Source organism: Leuciscus leuciscus (genome assembly GCF_965113295.1).
Source record: "Leuciscus leuciscus genome assembly, chromosome: 25".
Taxonomy (NCBI): Eukaryota; Metazoa; Chordata; class Actinopteri; order Cypriniformes; family Leuciscidae; genus Leuciscus; species Leuciscus leuciscus.
The window spans coordinates 21,102,243-21,122,079 of record NC_138724.1 but is presented as its reverse complement, the minus strand read 5'-3'; the positions used below and the strand labels follow the sequence as shown (position 1 = coordinate 21,122,079).

At 36.5% G+C, this 19,837-nt stretch overlaps 1 protein-coding gene across 5 annotated transcripts in view; it reads right to left on the bottom strand.

Annotated features, from left to right (window-relative positions):
• The window catches only part of nav2b (neuron navigator 2b), an 87,576-nt gene that overhangs the window by 51,611 nt on the left and 16,128 nt on the right, over positions 1-19,837 (bottom strand). For 4 of the 5 annotated variants that reach the window (XM_082158900.1, XM_082158896.1, XM_082158899.1 and 1 more), the window contains exons 2-10: positions 13,894-14,011; positions 13,367-13,419; positions 11,015-11,087; positions 10,680-10,932; positions 9,781-9,849; positions 9,315-9,454; positions 5,243-6,197; positions 5,035-5,144; positions 1,143-1,254 (exon numbers count right to left, since the gene is read on the bottom strand). In XM_082158900.1, coding sequence (XP_082015026.1) covers positions 1,143-1,254; positions 5,035-5,144; positions 5,243-6,197; positions 9,315-9,454; positions 9,781-9,849; positions 10,680-10,932; positions 11,015-11,087; positions 13,367-13,419; positions 13,894-14,011 — 1,883 coding nt within the window. The remainder of the gene's footprint in view (positions 1-1,142; positions 1,255-5,034; positions 5,145-5,242; positions 6,198-9,314; positions 9,455-9,780; positions 9,850-10,679; positions 10,933-11,014; positions 11,088-13,366; positions 13,420-13,893; positions 14,012-19,837) is intronic. The other variant, XM_082158898.1, reaches the window with a different exon arrangement.

Here is a 19,837-nt window from a genome sequence, read left to right as displayed (position 1 = left end):
TTAGTAAGTTGCCAATATTTGAAAAAAAAATATTCTTTACTTAATTTTTTTTCCAGCTTGATTTCAATTAACAAAAATATTTTTTAATTCTTGTAGCTTTAGTTAACTAACAACAATGCAAGCCATGTCTGACACTATATTTCAGCATAGACATTCTACAAAATATCTTCCAAAAAATAATAATCCTTTTTTGTTTCACAAAAGAAAAGTAAATAATATGGGTTTGGAATGACATGAAGGTGAGGAAATTATGAAAAGTTTTTTGGGGTTAATACACCTTTTTGAAAGAAAGAGTGCAAGCAGCAAGCAAAAAGCATTGTTGAATTTCTGGCAAAATTATGCATCCTGTCGGGACAGGGTTTCATTGGGATATTAAAACAAGCTTTTTATCTAGTATTAGCAGGCAGTATGTGGCCTCCAGACGATTTCACGGCCAGCTTTTGTACCCTGGAAGGCCGAGACGCGTATCAAACTGATCACGGCAAAGACAAAAACCCGGCACCCCCCAAATGAGCTCCTAATGCCAATCAAAATGTCTTCCTCAAAGCCATTTAGAGTTTAACCGTTCGCAAACCCCCAGAGATAAAAGGGTTCACACACCCGGGAACAATGGGGTGCTTTCTGAACTGTGCTGTGATGTCTGTGCCCAGTCATTATTAATGTCATGTTGTACTTCAACCCTACTGAATAGAAGTCATTTAGAGTCTGGACATGAACTGACACCAGAGAAAGTGCAGTAAGAAGCAACTACCACTAACGGGAGCCCTTTGGGTTGATCACCAGTTCGCTGGATCATTGTTGGGTTGATCAAAATAATTTCGACACTTTTAGACAATTGAAGTGAATGGGGCCTATTTTTAAATGAATGATTTAAAGCAAACATTTTAAGCTTAGAATTCTAAAAAAGCACTTAGAATAATTCTCCTGTTAAAACTTTTACGTTTACGGCTTGGCCCCGTTCGCTTCAATTGCAAGTGCTTCACTGTAATCCTTTGCTTTTTTTTAAGGAAAGTCCCAGAACATTCCTTTAAGATAAGTAATATTTTAGATGAATAAAACTAACTTTAGTCACTTCTATCAGGCTGAAAGTCGAAACACACAAAATATGAGAAAAAATTAAACACACGTCACACTGGTTTTACCTGTGACTGATATGTGTCGTCCCCCTCAAACTGGACATGGTTTCCTCAAGGTTTTGCCTCAGATCAGCAATGTTTTTCGCAGTACGTAGCCTCTTGGTTTCGGAGTCCTCACCTGAGGAAACCAGACTCATCACCATCACCACAGTCTGCAAACAGCTGCTACCATAACTCTAAAGCATGTCTGAACACACACATTCACACACCTAAAATGCTTCAGAAATGCAGCTAAAACCTGGAGAATCATGGAATAGTGTAAATGAAGCAACCCCGAACTCTGTATTAGCATCACAGCACTAACTCTGCCCCTTTTGCTCGTGAAGTTAAATCTCCGAGCGTTCTGTAAAAGAGCTTTTTGTTTTCTTGCACCAATGTTAACGTACGAAACGTTAGCCAACCGCTGCTTAAAAATAAACACGCAGTGTATGCCGTAGGTGAGAGGGGATTTGGCTGCTTGGATTAACGGCTGTTTACTGATCATAAGAGGTCCACAAGGGGCTCAGAAGGTACAGAGCAGACTCACACACACACACAAACACTCACACATGATGTAAAACGTGTAAAAGAATGAGTGCCGTGGAAAAGTACATTCCTAGAGGCTGTAAAAACCACAAACAACCTCTTTCAGAACTGCTCGCTGAGGCTAATGCTAATCTTTGTTCTCTACCCGCCTTGGTGGTAAAAAATATTAGCTTCTTCTCAAACTACATCAAATATAGAACATTTTATTTTAAAACAGCATTTAGTTTGGCTTTATTTGCAGAGATATCTGATGGGATGAAAGATTATAATGCAACGCAAGTAGGCTATGAATTGGATTTTCAATGCAAGGGGTGCTAGCGTGCATTAGCGTAAACGTCTATATTCAGTTTTTCAAGTCAACTGCTGTCATGGCAGATTTCTGCTAAGCAGGGTCATTATCTAAAACTAAAACGAAAAAAAAAAAAAAAACATTTTAACAGGTTTGCTGTAGCCAAGCAGTTAACGCACATGATTATAATTGCCAAAAGGGGCACTATGCGAAAACATCCTCTTGTACAGTCAGTTTTCTCTTTCAAGCCAACAATGGCAGACTTCCAAGAAAAAAAGAGATGGTGTCTTAACAGTTAGTCCACATGCTAATATAAAAGTCGCCGGTCAATTTCTCCTCTCGTTTCTGTCTTTATCAATAAAAAGTGACAAAAAAACCCACAAAAATGGATAATAAAGACTTCAGGTGTGTTAAATGCCTCCTAGGTAGCTTTTTAAAACAGATCAAGTCGTCCAACACTCATCTACTCACTTTCATGCTTCTCAAACATGTCCAACATGGTTAGAAGGATCTCCTCATTAACCCGAGCAATTCCATCCCACACACAAGAGTGTTGGCTCAAATGCAGCTGATATACAGAGCTGAACGTGTTGAGCTCCCTTTCATTCAAAACACATGGTTGAGTGAGTTCAGCCAAACATTTAGATGATGTTGGAGGTCCACCAGAACTGTCTACACCCCAGAACCTGTCCTTACTCCTGAGACTGAAGCAGTCGTCTAAGTCTAAGATGTCCTCATAAGAACCATCTCTTGTTCCTCCATTTCGGAGAGGAGATGCCAACGGACAATGACATTCTGCTTGGTCCATTGAGAAGAAGATTCGTTTAGGTCTTCTTCCAGTGGTACAGATTTTTGTCTCGGTTGCAGAAAAAGACTTCACAGAGCTCCTAATGTCCTGTGCTTTTTCTGGTGGCAACGTGTCCCTGACTCTCCTACGTTTCTATTAAGATGGATAAAAGGTCTGTCTGACACATTCGGAGTTGTTTTCCCAGAGAATGTCCCGATTGATTTGTGAAAGAAGCTCTTGTGACGGCGGTCCTGCCTTTTCCTTTCCTCCATGGAAAAGAGAGGGGAAATTAGAATACAGCTCTCATGTCCACACCAGCCCAGGGAACTTCCCCTGTGGAGAAGAGTTTTTCTCTCTACACAAAGTTCTGACAGACTGAGAAAGGACACACACACACACACACACACACACACACATGCTGGTAGGCCTTGGCAACTCCTTGACATTCATAGCCTTTTACATGCAGATGAGTGCTGTTTTGTTTTCTTGTTCACTCTCAGACTGGTCTGACATTGGCCTCAAAGTTCGGAAAACACTGCTCACTTATTCTTAAATAATCGGTGTTGTTTTATACAAAGACACAGTAAATGACCTTGTCCTAACTAGGCATTAGAGTTGGGGAGTAAATATCCAAAAGTGGCAACACTATTAAAATGTTTAGTAGAGTGATATTAGACTATTTTGAAACAGTTTTTCCCAGTAACAAGCAATATGTCCAACATTCAGCCATGTAACATGGTAAAACAACAGAATTGTTTTTACCTCACACATGGTTTCCTGAGCAAGCTGAACAAACATGCTAGTCTAAATTGCAATGTCTGATTCATTTAAGTGAACTGTTAAATTATTCAAATGATTTGCTAAAATTATTCACTATGAAACACTAAAATTATTCACTATAGCCGCGTTTCCACCGCAGGAACTTTACCCAGGAACTAGGAACTTTGGGCTGGTACTCGATGTGTTTACACTGCAGGAACCAGGGTCTAAATGAAGTTCCGGGTAAATATTTCCCCCTCCGATAGTCCCTGCTCATGAGGTAGTACTTTTTCAAAGTTCAGGACCTTTCAGGGGTGGGACTTGTGCGCTGCACAAGCTGATTGGTTGTGTTCACGCCGCATTTTGGTTGGATGACTCCACGCAGCATTTTATTTATTTTTAACCTCCCTTTTTAAAAAATCTATTGCGGTTCGTGTCGTGGCTTCATGCAGTAAGAGATATGGAATTTAATAAAAAAAACTGGTGGACTGGCGACGAGTTTCAGGCTTTATTAAGGGTATTTGTGGAAGAGGAAACTTTCTGCGCGTTCGTCCCAGCCATCTCACGGTCAATGTCCGCAATAGCTGATAACATACAAATTTTATATCTAACGATAGCATTACGAGCTTACTGAACACGCTTTATCAGTGCTCGTCTCTTTTCTGCCACAGCTTTTATTATTAAGTCATTATGTTTACACATTGTCATCTATTGCAAGGCACTCCAAACCATGTTACAAATTTACTATAACAGGATTGAAATAGCGCTTTGAGGTTAGTAACAAACAACTATTTACAAGACTAATCACTATTTATGATTGATAGACGAAGTTCAGGCTTTTTTTAAGCGTATTTGCGAAAGAGGAAATTTTTGCGCGTTCGTCCCAGGCATCTCACAATAACTGATAACATACGTTGTCTCATTTTATACGCATACGAGCTTTCTGAACACGCTTTAGTATCAGTGCTCGTCTATTTTGTTTTGTTAATTACCTCGTTAGTAAACCAATACATAACTGCAGCACAGTTTGAATCTCCTCCATACTTATAAATGTGGCGCTCAAAACTGATTACTGTCCGTCGCAGACTGGGAGGAGCAGTTGCGCGCAGTTTACCTTCCCGGTACTTTAGACCGCGGTGTAAACGCAGAAAGCAACCGGTCTGGGGCAAAAAAAGTTCCTGGGAAAAAAGTTCCTGGGACAAATTGTTCCGGGTAATTTCGGTGGAAACGCGGCTTTAGAAACATTAAAATGATTTGCTATGAAGGGCTATGAAATCACCAAAAAGATTTGCTACGAGTAACTAAAATTATTTGCTATAATTCTGCTAAATGCATAATGGTGCAATTCACTAAAACGATTCACTATGAATCACTGAAATTATTCACTGTGAATCACTACAATGATTAAACAACTCACTTGTGGTTGTGACTAGATATATTATTTTCAATTACAGTTTCAAAGTAGCTTCCCCAACACTGCTATTTGCAACTCAAGTTTCTTTTTCTGTACTCACTCTCATTATGCTCATAATGCTTACCTGACAGGTTCTCAAGAGAAGAATGGATGGATTTGCTGCACAGGCCTGTTCGTTCCCTCCTTTCCTCCACTCCTGCCACTAGCCCAGTCTTATAAATTTCAGTTTGAGACCTACATAGTGACAGGACAACATACTAGTTTAGAGCCAAATAGTCTCTCATGGAGTATGTATGATAACGCTTTACAGCACCACAAAGTTGTTCCGTTACCTGTACATGAATGGGGCGACAGTGGCCATGTTGGGATGGCTGTATTGTTGCTGGAGCTGTGGAAGTTGCACACTGACCATATTGCTGGTTGTTGAGTGGGTCTGCGCACCAAGGGTGAGATCTTGGCAACTTTTCCCATCTGAAAACGCTAAGCTAGAGGTAAAGCTGTAGTTTCTGTTATCTTTCTGCCCTTTATGCACAGACAGACCTCCTATCTTTGTGCTCCGTAACCGTTCTCCCTCCGCACCACAAGCGGGCGACGCTACAGGCTTATTTGCAGATGAACCCTTTCCTCCTTGGCTTGGTTTGGGAATTCCACTCATAGCTGATTTTGCATTGTCTTTCTTTGCTTTGTTTCCTTTGGGAACAGCCTTCTTAGACTCTAGTACAAGTCCATCAGTTTTTGTGTCTCCTTTAAGGTGTTCGGGTTCTGTAACAGGAAGCTGTTTGAGCTTTTCTTTCTCTTTAGGCTTTGACTTCTCTTTAAGTTTTTCAGACGCTTTTGCCGAGGTTGTTTTCGGCGCCAAAGATTTTCCAAGCGTCAACTGTGCAAAGCCTTTCAGCGCTAGCTTGGGACTTGTGCTGCCAGAACTGCTGGGGGTGACAGGCCGTTGGTTTCCAGGGTGGATGGGGCAAATCTGGCCACCTTCTGGTTCAACATCATTCACATCGTCTGTACTGACAACCTTGGAGGCTCTGGAACCCGTTTTGCTGTTGAAGAGCTTGAGCTTTTCCAGCATGGACTTCTGGGCAATCACATTAGAAGGAACCTCAAGAGAATCTGGAGCTGGTTGTTTAACAGTGATCATGGAGGATGTAGCAGTGTGTTTAGCACTGAGCGACTTGCTTCTCCAGGGTTTAGAGGTGGAAGTTGTGGTGCTGGTGCAGCTGGGTGGAGGAATGGAAGAGCTGATTGGTCCATGATCAACCATTATTGGTGATGAGGTTGTTTTCTCTGTAAATTCACGAGGAAATATAACATTTATATATAAGCTCTTCATCACAACCGCTTTTGTACTTTGCAAAACTTTTGCTCAAGTACACATCCATATTTTGAAATATCACAATGGTGAAAAGCAAGGTTGTCTAATTTCCATTTAATTCCGTGAGATTTAAATTTAATCTGAATAAAGATTATTTGTATGTAATGTAATATTCGTTAAACATTTTTTTAAGGTTTGCAAAAATATAAAAAAATATAATATAATTTATAATTAAATTGTAAAAAAGTAAAATTGCTTAAGTAAACAATTTAAGACTATAAATTAATAAACAAATATATATTTATCCATTTGCACTTTTTGTACATTCAACTACTGTAACAGGCAATTGGACAAGTAGGGAGGACAAACGGTCAATCTGGCACAGAGAAAGTGGGTCAAATCTTTCAAACACTAGCAAGTGCAGTCAAGCTGTAGCACACAGACATTAGCAAGAGTGACACCCGTGGGAGTTTGAAAATATGAGAGCGTATTGGATGAAGAGCTGAGAAAACGAAGCATGAACTATGAAGATAAATATTTAAAGTATGTGAAGTAATGTATTAATATTTATTTTTGAGATCCAGGGTTTTTCTATGATGGTTAGTAAAGGAGTGACTGTGGAGCATTTCATGACATTTGAGATTTGAGTGAAGAAACTGATTATTTGGTTAAATATAAAAACAAACCATTTCCAAGGCACATTTTTTATGTGCTTTCAGTCATAATCCTAATGCAAAAAACAAATAAAAATGGACAAAATATTTTTTATTATTATTACACACAATACATAATATAATATTTAATAGCATATATAATTAGCCTGAATTGCATGAAAATGAAGTATGTAATGAAACCAAACTCTTGCAAAGTCTAAGTAAAAATGTTAAACTTTTCATTTTACCTGTTCTGATCAGTCACTGTCTTTCCCTATTTCCCTGATTTCATTTTCCTGCACTGCTAAACTGGTGCTTGCCCTTGTATGCATTATTTAATTATTCAATTATTTACTAGCCTGTTGCATGAAAACTCGGTGCTTACCTTACAGGCAATCTGAGCAAAATTCACATAACAGTCATATTCCTTGCATGTCTTCCTAGCCGTTTGACCTCACTGTATATAAAGCTCTGTCATTATCATTGACTTTTCTCTCTCTTCTTGCGCTGGTTTTGCCACAAGTACACTAATTAGAGCTGAATCAGTGAGCAGCAAACGCCTCATCATCAACACACCAGATCCAGCAGTGTGCAGCTGAGAGTCCACCAGACCACACACACACACACACACACAGATGCATGCATGCACACAGACATGTACATCATGCATGTGCAAATGGGAAAAAATACTTTTTATATGGTTTTATGAATGTCTTGAATACAAAAATTCCACATATTCAACTATGTGACATGTTAGTGGGGAAACATCCACGCTAAATAACTAAATGCTGAAGTGTGTAAACCAAGCCGGCCATAATGTAACAACAGCGTGCCAAAAATGTGTCAACAACATGCAATTAAAGAATCATAAAAATGAATCAACCTAACTCAGAGTTTAAACAAATCATGGGAGGATGGTTTGGATCACTCATTGTGAGCAAGAAAAATGTTCAAATGAAAATGATGAAAAATTTGGTTCAAAATATTTTGTAGAACTTGAAGTGACAATTCATGTCCAATAACAGATGGTTAAAAAAATGAATACAACTATAAAGTTGTCTTTATGGTCAAAAGACCCATAAATTACCATAAAAGTACCATTTACTTGTGCGCTTTTTTCCCAGCTTTTTAAGCGATAACTTAGCATGAGGAACAGACCTAAATTCTCTTCATTATCCACTTAATTACTTTATTTTTTCAGAGCTTAAAGGGTTAGGCTACTTCATCTAAAATTGAGATTCTGTCATCATTTATTCACCCTTATGTCGTTACAAACCCGTAAGACTTCTGTTCATCTTCGAAACACAAATGAAGTTATTTTGAATGAAATCTGAGTTATTTCTGTCCCTCCATTGACAGTCCACGCAACTTCCACTTTGTCGCTTCAAAAAGTTCATAAACTAATCCATATGAATTGAGCGGTTTAGTCCAAATTTACTGAAGAGACACAATCGCTTTATATGATGATCAAATTAATTAAATTCATTCATTCATTAATTCTTGTGTTACGCAGCACGTTTAAGCTTCCGCAAGAACCAATGAGGTTTGTTCTCACGTGTCAGGCACGTTCGGTCGAGCTTCTGTTTATGTTCGCTGATGAATGTTAATTCATCAAATGAAATCTGTTCATCATATAAAGCGATCGAGTCTCCTCAGAAAATTTGGACTAAACCACTCAATTCTTATGGATTAGTTTTACGATCTCTTTATGAACTTTTTGAAGCGTCAAAGTGGTAGTTGTGTGGGCTGTCAATGGAGGAACAGACATCACTCAGATTTCATTAAAAATATCTTTATTTGTGATTCGAAGATGAACGGAAGTCTTACAGGTTTGGAACATGAGGGTGAGTAAATTATGACAAAAATGAATACAATTTTCTACTATTTGTTGAAAAGAAAAGAGCAGCTTGGACATTCTTCTAAGTAGCTTCTTTTTTTGGTTATATTTTAACTTCTGGGGGGGAAAAGACCTTTTGAGAAATATATTTACATATTAAAAATACCAGATTTAGTTTCTGAAAATAATAATAATAATAATAATAATAATATAGTGTTTTCAATAAAATATTTATAGAATAAAAAAAACAACAGTTTTATTTTCTTGAAAAAAAAAGATTTTTGACCAATAATACCAATACCAATATGTGCAAGGAAAAGTAAGATAAAGCTGTAAAAAAAATTCACAGGTAATTCTAGTAAAAAATAATACTGAAATAAAGCCTGCTGATTCCATGGGTGGTGTGACCTTGTGGTTAAAGATCTGGGTGAAAGGTTATAGGTTCAAAATACCTCAAAGAGTTATTCATTATGCACTGAGCAAGACACCTTGGGCTTTTTTTCAGGATGATTTAACAATAACAGTTTTTACTAAATGACTGCTTACATAACACACATGGAAAATTCTCAAGATTGTGTAAATGAATGTGATTAACTCACCTCTTTCATGAGCGCAGGCAGAGATTGACGGCTTTAATCGGTCACATTGGTTGAAGCTTTGGCTGCGTCTGTTGGTGTTGGAGGTTCGAGGTTTACTCTCTCCGCCCGTTCCAGCCGCCCTCACAGAGGGGCTCTGAAGCCTGACAAAGAGTTCAGTCAGAACAAACTCAACCTTTCTCTTTAAACAATAACTATTTATGCTGCAAAGACCCAAGACTGGAGTGCAAATTATATAAATAAACCTCAGTGACCTTTTTATATTCAAGTCCACATCTGATCATATGATCGAGAACAAAATGACTATTGAAGGGGATTCACATGTTTTTTGGCCCTGAGGAAACAAGATAGGCTTGAATCACCAGTAGATGGTGCTGTTGTGAAGTAATTTAAAGTAATTTACTAGGACAAGTAGATCAGGCACATTGTGATGTTTTCAAGAGTGGACATAGAAATCTGGAAAGCTGACCTAGAGTTCTTTTTCTGAGCAACTGAGAGTCTCACAGCTTTTTCCTGATCAGAGCCTTTTGATGGATGACTTCAAGATCAAGAGAAAAACAAAAGAGAAAGAAAAAGGGATGAATATATAAGAGTTAGAGAAATAACCAGTGTTGTTAGCTAAAATTAAAATGATTAAAAATGTTTTTTTGTTAATGGAAATAAAGTTGAAATAAAATACCATGTTTCTAATATTACTAATATAACTAATATTTAATATTAGATTAACAATTTTTACTTACAAATCTTAAATAAGAAATGTTGCCTAACTAAAATAAAATAAGTTTAAGTTGAGTTACTACAATTAAAAAAATAAATAAATTACATACTAACACTAAACATTTTTAATGAAACTAAAATAAATGTAAGCTAAACAGAAATATTAAAATATAATAAAAATGACAAAAGCACACATTATTATTTAAACTAAATTATTTAATTATTTAAACTAAAATGAAAATTCACTCAAAATATTAATAAATACTATAATAGTATATAAATAAATAATACTAACATAACACTGGAAATAACAGAGAACTTGTAAATTAGAAATGGAAAGGAAGAAAGGAAGAAAAAGAAGAGCAGTATGAGAGCATCTGAAAATGTAATATGTTGGCATCATGGTCACAGCAAGTCCAATGCGACAAGAATCTTATGTGTGTGTGTGTGTGTGTGTGTGTGTGTGTGTGTGTGTGTGTGTGTGTGTGTGTGTGTGTGTCTGTGTGTGTGTGTGTGTGTGTGTGTGTATATAATAAAATTTCCTCCAACCAAATTATTTAAAGATTAAAAATGTATTACTGATCTTTCAATCCAGCTGATATGTTGTCTGTCTATGAAGATGCTATCCAGTAGATGAATTGAAAACAATACCTGGACTGCAGGTCTGTCTGTGTTTTCTGTGCACATGGGGAGGAGGTGTAGTGTTGCTGGATAGGAGAAGGACAGGGAGAGCTCCGGGGAGAAGTGCGAGGAGGAAGGGCAGGACTGGCGCATCGATGGGCCTGGTTGTTCTGGAGCATCTGAACATTGCTGGAGGCCTGTTTCAAAGTCTGCTGCTGCTGCCTGAAGCGCGACAGAATGAAGAAAAGGCCTAAAATGGCTTTCAGATTGCCATTGCGGATCTCTGTGGTTTGGCAGAAAAAGAAAAGAATAGTGTTGACATCTTATTTCAAATATTATTGAGCATTAGTTAAGAGTCCGCTCACCTTCGGCACAAAGTCCCTTAATGTTCACTCCTTTAGCAGCCAGGAAGCACAGACAGGCATCAATGTTCTCAATCTGTTTGAGAGAGAAACACGGATATACATCAAGAGCTTGCTGTCGGAAATCAAGCCTAATCATTTTCCCCTCTGTAAATGTGACCTCACCACGGCCGGTTTGCACACTTACTCAGGTGTACAGGAAACATAACCAAACAGATGGTGCTCAATAGGGAAGATTTGTGGTTTACAACCATGTGGGTTCATCCTGCGGTGTTCCTGTGACATTACAGTGTATATCCTGACCACTGGCGAGACGACGGACTACAGCATGCTGGTTAACACCAGGATTTTAAGGTCAACAAGACCTGCCATTGTCATCCCTTAGGTTGTTTCTTAAAGGGACAGTTTAACCAAAAATGGATATTCTGTCATAATATACTCACTCTCATTTGCAGTCATGTATATTTGACTTAAATGGAAGATGTTCAGCGAATAGGAAAATCTACGAATTATGGGATAATTTTCTTTTTGGATGAACTAAGTTAACCCTTAAAGCTAGCTTGTCCGGATTTATTGAAAGGACAAGTGGATTTATTGAAGGGGCAAGTGAAAGAGAATTTTACTTGACCGACCAGTCAGGTAGCTTAAAATATTAGTTACAAAAAAATAAGCATCGAATGATTCAGATTTTATTACATTCAGTTTAAACAGCGATTGATAATGGTGTATTTCTGATAACAAAAGGCGCGCTGTTGAGGCTCGCGCTGCCTTGTGACTTTCGTGGAGAAATCAAAACAAATGAGCATAAAAGCACACAAAAAACACATACTGAGGTAAAAATATAAAATGTTGAGTTATATATATTTATATAACTGAACATATGATATACTTAAGTAACATAACACGACCAAGGAAGCTGTTTTGCTGAATAGTATCACGATTGAAAATGTTACACTGATTTTATAGTTCAATAAGTTGTTAAAATTACTTACATTTTAGACACAATATAGACTGTTTTGTTCTATTTCAATTTTCAACGACGAAAATGGTTCCAAAGGAAAGCAACACTCAGCGCGGTGTTTTGTTACTAAAATGATTCAGTGTTTCGAACGAATCGTTTGAATGAGTGACTCAATGACTCACTCATTAAGACGGTCACTTGCCGCCACCTTTTGGCGGTTTAGTTTCATGTTTAAAAGTATCATTGCATTTTTTTCTAGACGTATATTCAAACATTTATTTACATTATTAATCTCATAATATTATTTACTGCAGTTGTAATTTTGCTATGTAAATTATTTATTTTGATTGGTAACAGCCCTGTAGTGTCTAACTGAATTTATTGATCAAATGTAAGAATTTTACATGAAAGATGATACATACATTTAATAAGGTAAAAAAAAATTGGCCTTTATAAAAGTAAATAATGCCCTGGGGTAAATATAAAAAATGCAGATTTAAGTATGTAAAAGCTGATGAGAAAATTGCTTTAGAATAAATTATATTTACATCACCAAAAAAGTGAATGAGAGCGATTTACTTGTCCAAAGGACAAGCACATGACAAGCCTTAAAGGGTTAGTTCACTTAAAAATAAAAATTCTGTCAGTAATTACTCACCCTCATGTTGTTCCAACCCCGTAAGACCTTCGTTCATCTTCGGAACACAAATTAAGATATTTTTTATTAAATCTGAGAGCTATCTCACTCCTCCATAGGCTTCTAAGGGACTGAAACTTGCTGGCCCAGAAAATGCATTAAAGACATCATTAATATAGTCCAAGTGACTACAGTGGCTCAATCTTAAGTTTATAAAGCAACGAGAATACTTTTTGTGCGCAAAAAAACACAAAAATAAAGACTTTTCATTTCCTTCTCTCTGGGCCTCGAGTTATTTCACGTAGTGTTTTAACGCAGCGCGTCTGTGTTACACGTCACCACATAGGCTCACTATTGGTCGACGCTTGTCATGTGTGTGACGTGCAACACAGACGCGAGTTTCAGTCCCTTAGAAGCCTATGGAGGAGTGAGATAGCTCTCAGATTTAATCAAAAATATCTTAATTTGTGATCCGAAGATGAGCGAAGGTCTTACGGGGTTGGAACAACATGAGGGTGAGTAATTACTGACAGAATTTTCATTTTTGGGTGAACTAACCCTTTAAATGTCAAGGCCTGTCTACCATATTCTCAAAACTATCATTTTCAATATCTTCAAAATCAATATTTTGATCACTTCTTCACCAGATCCACCACCAAGTGACAGTGACATTCGATTAAGAGTTTGACATAATGTGGTTTGTTTCTCTTCCTATCACGCCGGTCAGAAATTACCATAACCAAATTTTGATTCTTACCATTTGAGAGCGACTCTCTGGGAATCCGTTGATATCGGCAATCTTCTCATTTGCTGAATGGAAAAAAGAAAACAGAGGCACTGAATTAAAGTAACACCATTTTATACCTGCTAGTTGGTTTTATGAACACATCATCCACTTGGAGTGGTCTTCAGGCTTTTGTATTTGTAATAGGAATGAGAATAGGAATGCGTATCCTCCTCTTGCATACATTTATTACATTTTGGCTTAATAAAATGTTCACAACTCAGTTTTGTAGCCTCATAAACCTTCACAAATTGGCCCTTTTCAGAAACTGATCTCATAAAACAGCTTCAGAACACATTCAAAATAACAAAGGTGGTGAGTTTTCTTGATACTTATGTGAGTCCATTTCTTTCCCAGCCCTCCTCCTCGAACTACTCATTATGGTTAGATTTACTGGTACGGTGGAGCAAAATTGTAGGTTTTACGTATTAACTTTTTCTGAAGGAAGAAGAGGGGTTTGTTGAAGTATGGAAAATGATTTTTTATATCTTTAATCTTACCTACAACCTGAATGATTTCTGCCAACAAAACGCCATCGGCAACATCCTGTTGGAGGTCTTTAATCAGGCGTGTGTGTCCGGACTTGGCTAGGTAGTGGTTGGCCCAATCTGTATAAATCTATTCATCCAAAGAAAAATAGAGAGAGACAGAATAAGGAAAAGGCACTTAACATCTAACTCTGGGTTTAGAGCTTACATGGATGAAAGACAAATGCCACATTGTGGCCGATCAGCTACCATTTAAATATCAGAGTGTAGACAGGGAAATTTCCAAGAAAATTTATAAAAGCAAGCTGTCAAAAGGGTCTGGAATATCAGCTTGTACATCTAATTAAAAAATAAATAAATAATGTTATACTTGAAACATCAACACACACACAAAAATAATGAAAATCGCAAAAATGTGTAAATAATAATTATAATAATAATTGTTATTTTATTTATTTGAATAAATATTTTTAAATGTTTTAAAACATTTTATATAAACAACGGAGGTCTGATGAAATTTTTTATTGTTAAATATTTAAAAAATATATACAAAATATATTTTTAAATATATTTGCACAAATTATAAATGAAAAAATGGCAGTCTGATCAAATATTATAATATTTGTTGTTGTTTTGTGAAAAAATATTTAAAGAAATAATTTAAATAAAACACAAAATTATAAATGGAAAAAAGTAGCAGTAGCAGAAAAAAAGTTTGGTTGTTATGGCTTCCAGACCATTCACCATTCTCAAAAATGGTAGATCAACTGCCTACACATTGCATTGTGTGATATGTAATGTAATGTGTTCTGGTTATATAATACAGAATGAATTTGACATTGTATGCATACAATATATTTGAATACTGTGTATGCTATACAATGCAAAATTAGCATGTGTATTATGGTACTATGCAATTCCAAACATACCTGATGCCTTTCTATCTTCTCTAAAATCATCATGCAACTACAAAAAGTGAGCATTGGGAGGCAGCAGAGTCTCAATAGGCCCCTAGAGGTCAGAAATGAAGGGCTGCAGGTGTTTTGTTGCTGGTCTAGCCATGTCTAAATGGGTCTAAATGGGACATAAGAACTGGTGTGACTGCCCATCATGCAGATCAGAGCTAAGCATGGACCATTTAAAACTGGAGCCACTGCTGGTTTTAATACAGAGACTCCTTGTGAGTTCTGCAGGGGGTTGTTTGTATTTCTGCCCACAGAGCCTGGAGAACCGTTCCACCCCTTCACTGTAAACAAAACCTCTAGGCTGCGGTGGACAGCATGTGGGAATAATAATCTTGAATAATAAAAACATAGGGGAAGAGGTATGAGTAACCAGGTTCCATGTTAACATGAAGATGCATTACGTACGCAATTACATTTGAACAAATCAGCGTTTATCTATCATGTTCTGTTTGGGGTCTAAAAGACCCCACATTCATTTTAATAACAAACATATTGGTTAATGATTTTTCTGAGAACTGTTAATAAACATCATTACATGAATCAATCTCAAGTCAATCTCAAAAAAATGAGGGTTGAGATACAAGATTAATAAACTGGTAGTGTTTTGATGGTCAATAAACATTGATGTTTTAATATTATTTATTATAGGATTTATAAAAAAAAATTATGTAGCTTTTATTTTTTATATTTTCAGGTTTTTTTACAGTTTTTTAAAATATTTTATTTAAAATATAAAATATATCTTTTGTATTTGTTTTAGGAAACATATCAGTTCAGCCAAGGCAACATTTTTAATTTTCATTTAAGTTGAAGATTTTCATCTAATATTTATATTATATTATATTAAGCTTTATTTCAATTACTGAATTTTAATAGTAGTTTACAATAACAACCCTCACTGTAAAAAAGAAAAAGTTCGTTTAACTTAAAAAAGTAAGTTACCTGGTTGCCTTAAACTTGCAAATATAAGAAGCAGTCCCCATTATGAGATAAACAGTTACAAGAAAATTTTAGTTTTTTTAGTTAGTTAATTGTAGATGTAAAGGAGCAATGACAAGAAACAAAGTTGTAATTGTGAGATATAAAGTCACATTGCGAGATATGAAGTTGCAATTATGAGAAACAAAACGTCATTGTGAGATACAGTAGTCACACTGTGAGAGAGGAGATTTTAAGTCACAATTGTGAGATATAAAGTTTCAATTATGAGAAACAAAGTCGTAGTTGCGAAATATAAAGTGTCAATTGTGAGATATAGTCACATTGCAAGAAATAAAGTTGCAAATATAAGAAACAGTCCCAATGATGAGATAAAAAGTTACAAGAAAGTTATAGTTTTGAGATATTTAGTAGCAATTACAAGAAACAAAGTTTTAATTGTGAGATATAAAGTTGCAATTACGAGAAACAAGTCACACTGCAAGATATAGTCTCAAGTATAAAAAACAAATGTCAGATAAAAAGTTACAAGAAAATTGTAATAAAGTCGTAACTGTGATATAATGTCATATTGTAAAAATATAGTCGCAATTACTTTCACATTGCAAGATATATTCGCAACTCTGAAGTATGAGAAACAAAGTTGCAATTGTGAGATATAAAGTTGCCATCACGAGAAACAAAGTCGTAATTGTGATATATCAAGTTGCATTGCAAGAAACAAAGTGAATTCAAAATATTATGTTATCTAAACCAGATTAACTATCTAAGTTGATTTGACAAAAAAAAATTGTTTACAGTGCTGCTAAAAACAAGATACCTCCCCCCAAAAAAGGAGCACCATGGTATTACTATGGTTTTGTAGGAGTTTTGACATGATAATACCATTTGAAGTATCACAGACTTGGAGTACCATGCCACTACCGAATTTAAATATGAATACCGAATCAAAGTATGGTAAACTATGGTATTTGGACAAAATCACCAAACTATGGTACCGTACGCCAAAGCACTTTTTGTAAAACAGAGCAAACATGCCACATGGCATTTCTCCATTTAAGGTTCAAGATCGAGTTTTTAAAGATATGCTCAATAAAACCCAAGCAATTCAATTTGTGCAGGACAATTTAGAGAGCAAAAAGTGGTCCCTAAACTTGTAATGGACTTTCCATTCCTTGTCTTTTTTGGTAATTCCATCATTTCCAAACACAAGACTAAAAGCAGATATTTAACAAACTAACTGCAATCATCACGTTGTTTTACAAGGCAACCAACCATGACTAATCCTCACACCAATGCTGTCCCAAAACACATTTAGTGCCATTTTCATTAATGTGTAGCATTTTCCAGCTTCCTGGCCAAAACAAAGAGGGACAGCAGTGCAGTGTGAGGGCATAGTAGTATATTAGTACCAGTGTCTGCTAAAGGGTGCCCACTATTGGCCTCTGGGATTGGTGTGTGTGGCATCCCATCCATATGGCCAAATGCCCACCTGCAGTGCGGCTCACCGCCACTAATGGAGCACTGTAGTAAAACCTCCATGACCGTGTCTATGTGTGCGTGTGCGCTGTAATTACAGGCCAACTGGCTGAGCTTTTCATTCTACCCCGCCACATGAAGAACTTGGCTCTTCGCTGCCTTCAAAGCTCGACTGAACGTATGAAGCTATATAAACACATGTACGCATACACACATAGACATAAACGTACACACCGCTGCCGTGGACCAAAAGAAGAACATTGCGACTTTTCATAGGCAATTTGCTTTGACCAGGTCAGCAGGATCTATTCTTACAAAGCATAATATTTTTAACATGTAAATGTATAAACACATGAGCTTTCAGCGGGAAGCTCTACAAACAGTAGTTACAATGGTGGTAATGTGGCCAAAGAGAAACTGTTTCGAAGACATGAATACAATGTACACAGCTGTTGTAGGTCAAGTCATGCTGGAATATGGGCACAAGCTTTACTATGCAAAGTTTGAACTTCAACATGACAAACAAAAGCATTTTGCAGTTACAAATAAATGTTATTTTTTTATTTTTCTGTTCAATAATATTCCAAAAACACACAATTAACACCTTGCAAGCAAGCCTGTTTCCATCATAGAGTAAAAAAATAAATGTTAGGTTTTGTCTAAATTTATATTGTGAGATATAAAGTTACAATTACAAGAAACAAAACGTCATTGTGAGATATAGTCACACTGTGAGAGAGGAGATTTAAAGGTCCCATATTGTCAAAACTGAAATTTTTCATGATGACAGAGGTCTAGGGGCTATGAAACTACCATATACGTTTCAAAGAAGTCAATCTACAGACAAATGCACACAGCGTACATAAAGTAGCTGTGCCTTTTCACGAGCCGTTGTGACTTCCGTATAAATGTGATGTCAGAAGTACTCAGTCACCACCCCGAGCACTGCCCACCGTCAGGAAACTACATCATAATGCTTCCGATTCCGAACAACATTAATATAAGAGAACAGTGGCTAATGTTTATTTATTCAGAAACGCCACAGCAATTTAGTTCGACCTTAACCGTCTGTTCTGCACATTTCACGAGTGACTGCTTCGTCAATCAGGAACAGTTCAATGCCGGTTTTTAAAGAAGCTACTCAAAGATGCTGCAGTCCCTACAGTTCATAGTTAAACAAGTTTACCTTGGGCGTCAATTGCAGCATGTTCTCGCGTTCTGTGAGCATCTTTGCACATATACCACAAGTACACCTTTTACAGAAAAAGTAACACTAAAAGAAATTGTAGCACGTCAACTTACTGTATCAGTAGGAAAGCAATAGTTACATAGCTTACTGCATTCGGTGTCTGTCTGCTAACGTTACATTATAAAGCAGTTAAGTGTTTTCAAAATCAGTGTATAACTAGCTATTAACGTACATATTTTGGAGAATTAAAACAAACTTGACAAAAAAAAGTCTGAGTTTGTTTACAGACAGTTTAAATTAGCGTTAACGTTGCGTGCAGCATTGATGTAATGGTAATTATAATACTCTTAACAATAACGAGGTGTTTGTCTCCTGTCGTCGCCGATTTGGGGTCTGAGTCCGGCTTGAACAGTAGGCTATAGGCTATACGGCCGGATAACATTTCCCTCAGCAATGTCCATCATTAAAGGTGTTTTATTTACCTTACTTGTTGTGAGCATCACCAAGCCACAGCAGGCTACAGCATACATGACCCTAGTTACCTGTGGTTGGCCTGGTCGTGCGTCACTCAGGAAACAACAGGCCAATCAGAAGAGAGGCTCATGAATATTAAAATCGACCTGTTCTTAGCAGAGCTCCTAAGAAAGGAGCTGTAAAAATATATTGGGATGGTTTTTGGTACTTCTACCGCAAATATATATTCTTAAGGACATCAAAACCTAAAATAAAACTTCAGAAAGGTGTACAATATATGGGACCTTTAAAGTCACAATTGTAAGTACGCAAGTATGAGAAACAGTCGCAAATGTCAGATCTAAAGTAGCAAAGTCGTAATTTGTGAGACAAAGTCACATTGCGAGGCATAAAGTTGCAAATATAAGAAACAGTCCCCATTATGCGATAAACAGTTACAAAAAAAATTGTAATTGTGAGATATAAAGTCACATTGTGAGATATGAAGTTGCAATTATGAGAAACAAAACGTCATTGTGAGATACAGTATAGTCAGAGAGGAGATTTTAAGTCACAATTGTGAGATATAAAGTTTCAATTATGAGAAACAAAGTCGTAGTTGCGAAATATAAAGTGTCAATTGTGAGATATAGTCACATTGCAAGATTTAAAGTTGCAAATATAAGAAACAGTCCCAATTATGAGATAAAAAGTTACAAGAAAGTTATAGTTTTGAGATATATAGTAGCAATTACAAGAAACAAAGTTTTAATTGTGAGATATAAAGTAGCAATTACGAGAAACAAGTCACACTGCAAGATATAGTCGCAAGTGTAAAAAACAAATGTTAGATAAAAAGTTACAAGAAATTTGTTAATTTTAACATATATAAAGTAGCCATTACAAAGTCGTAACTGTGATATAGCGTCAT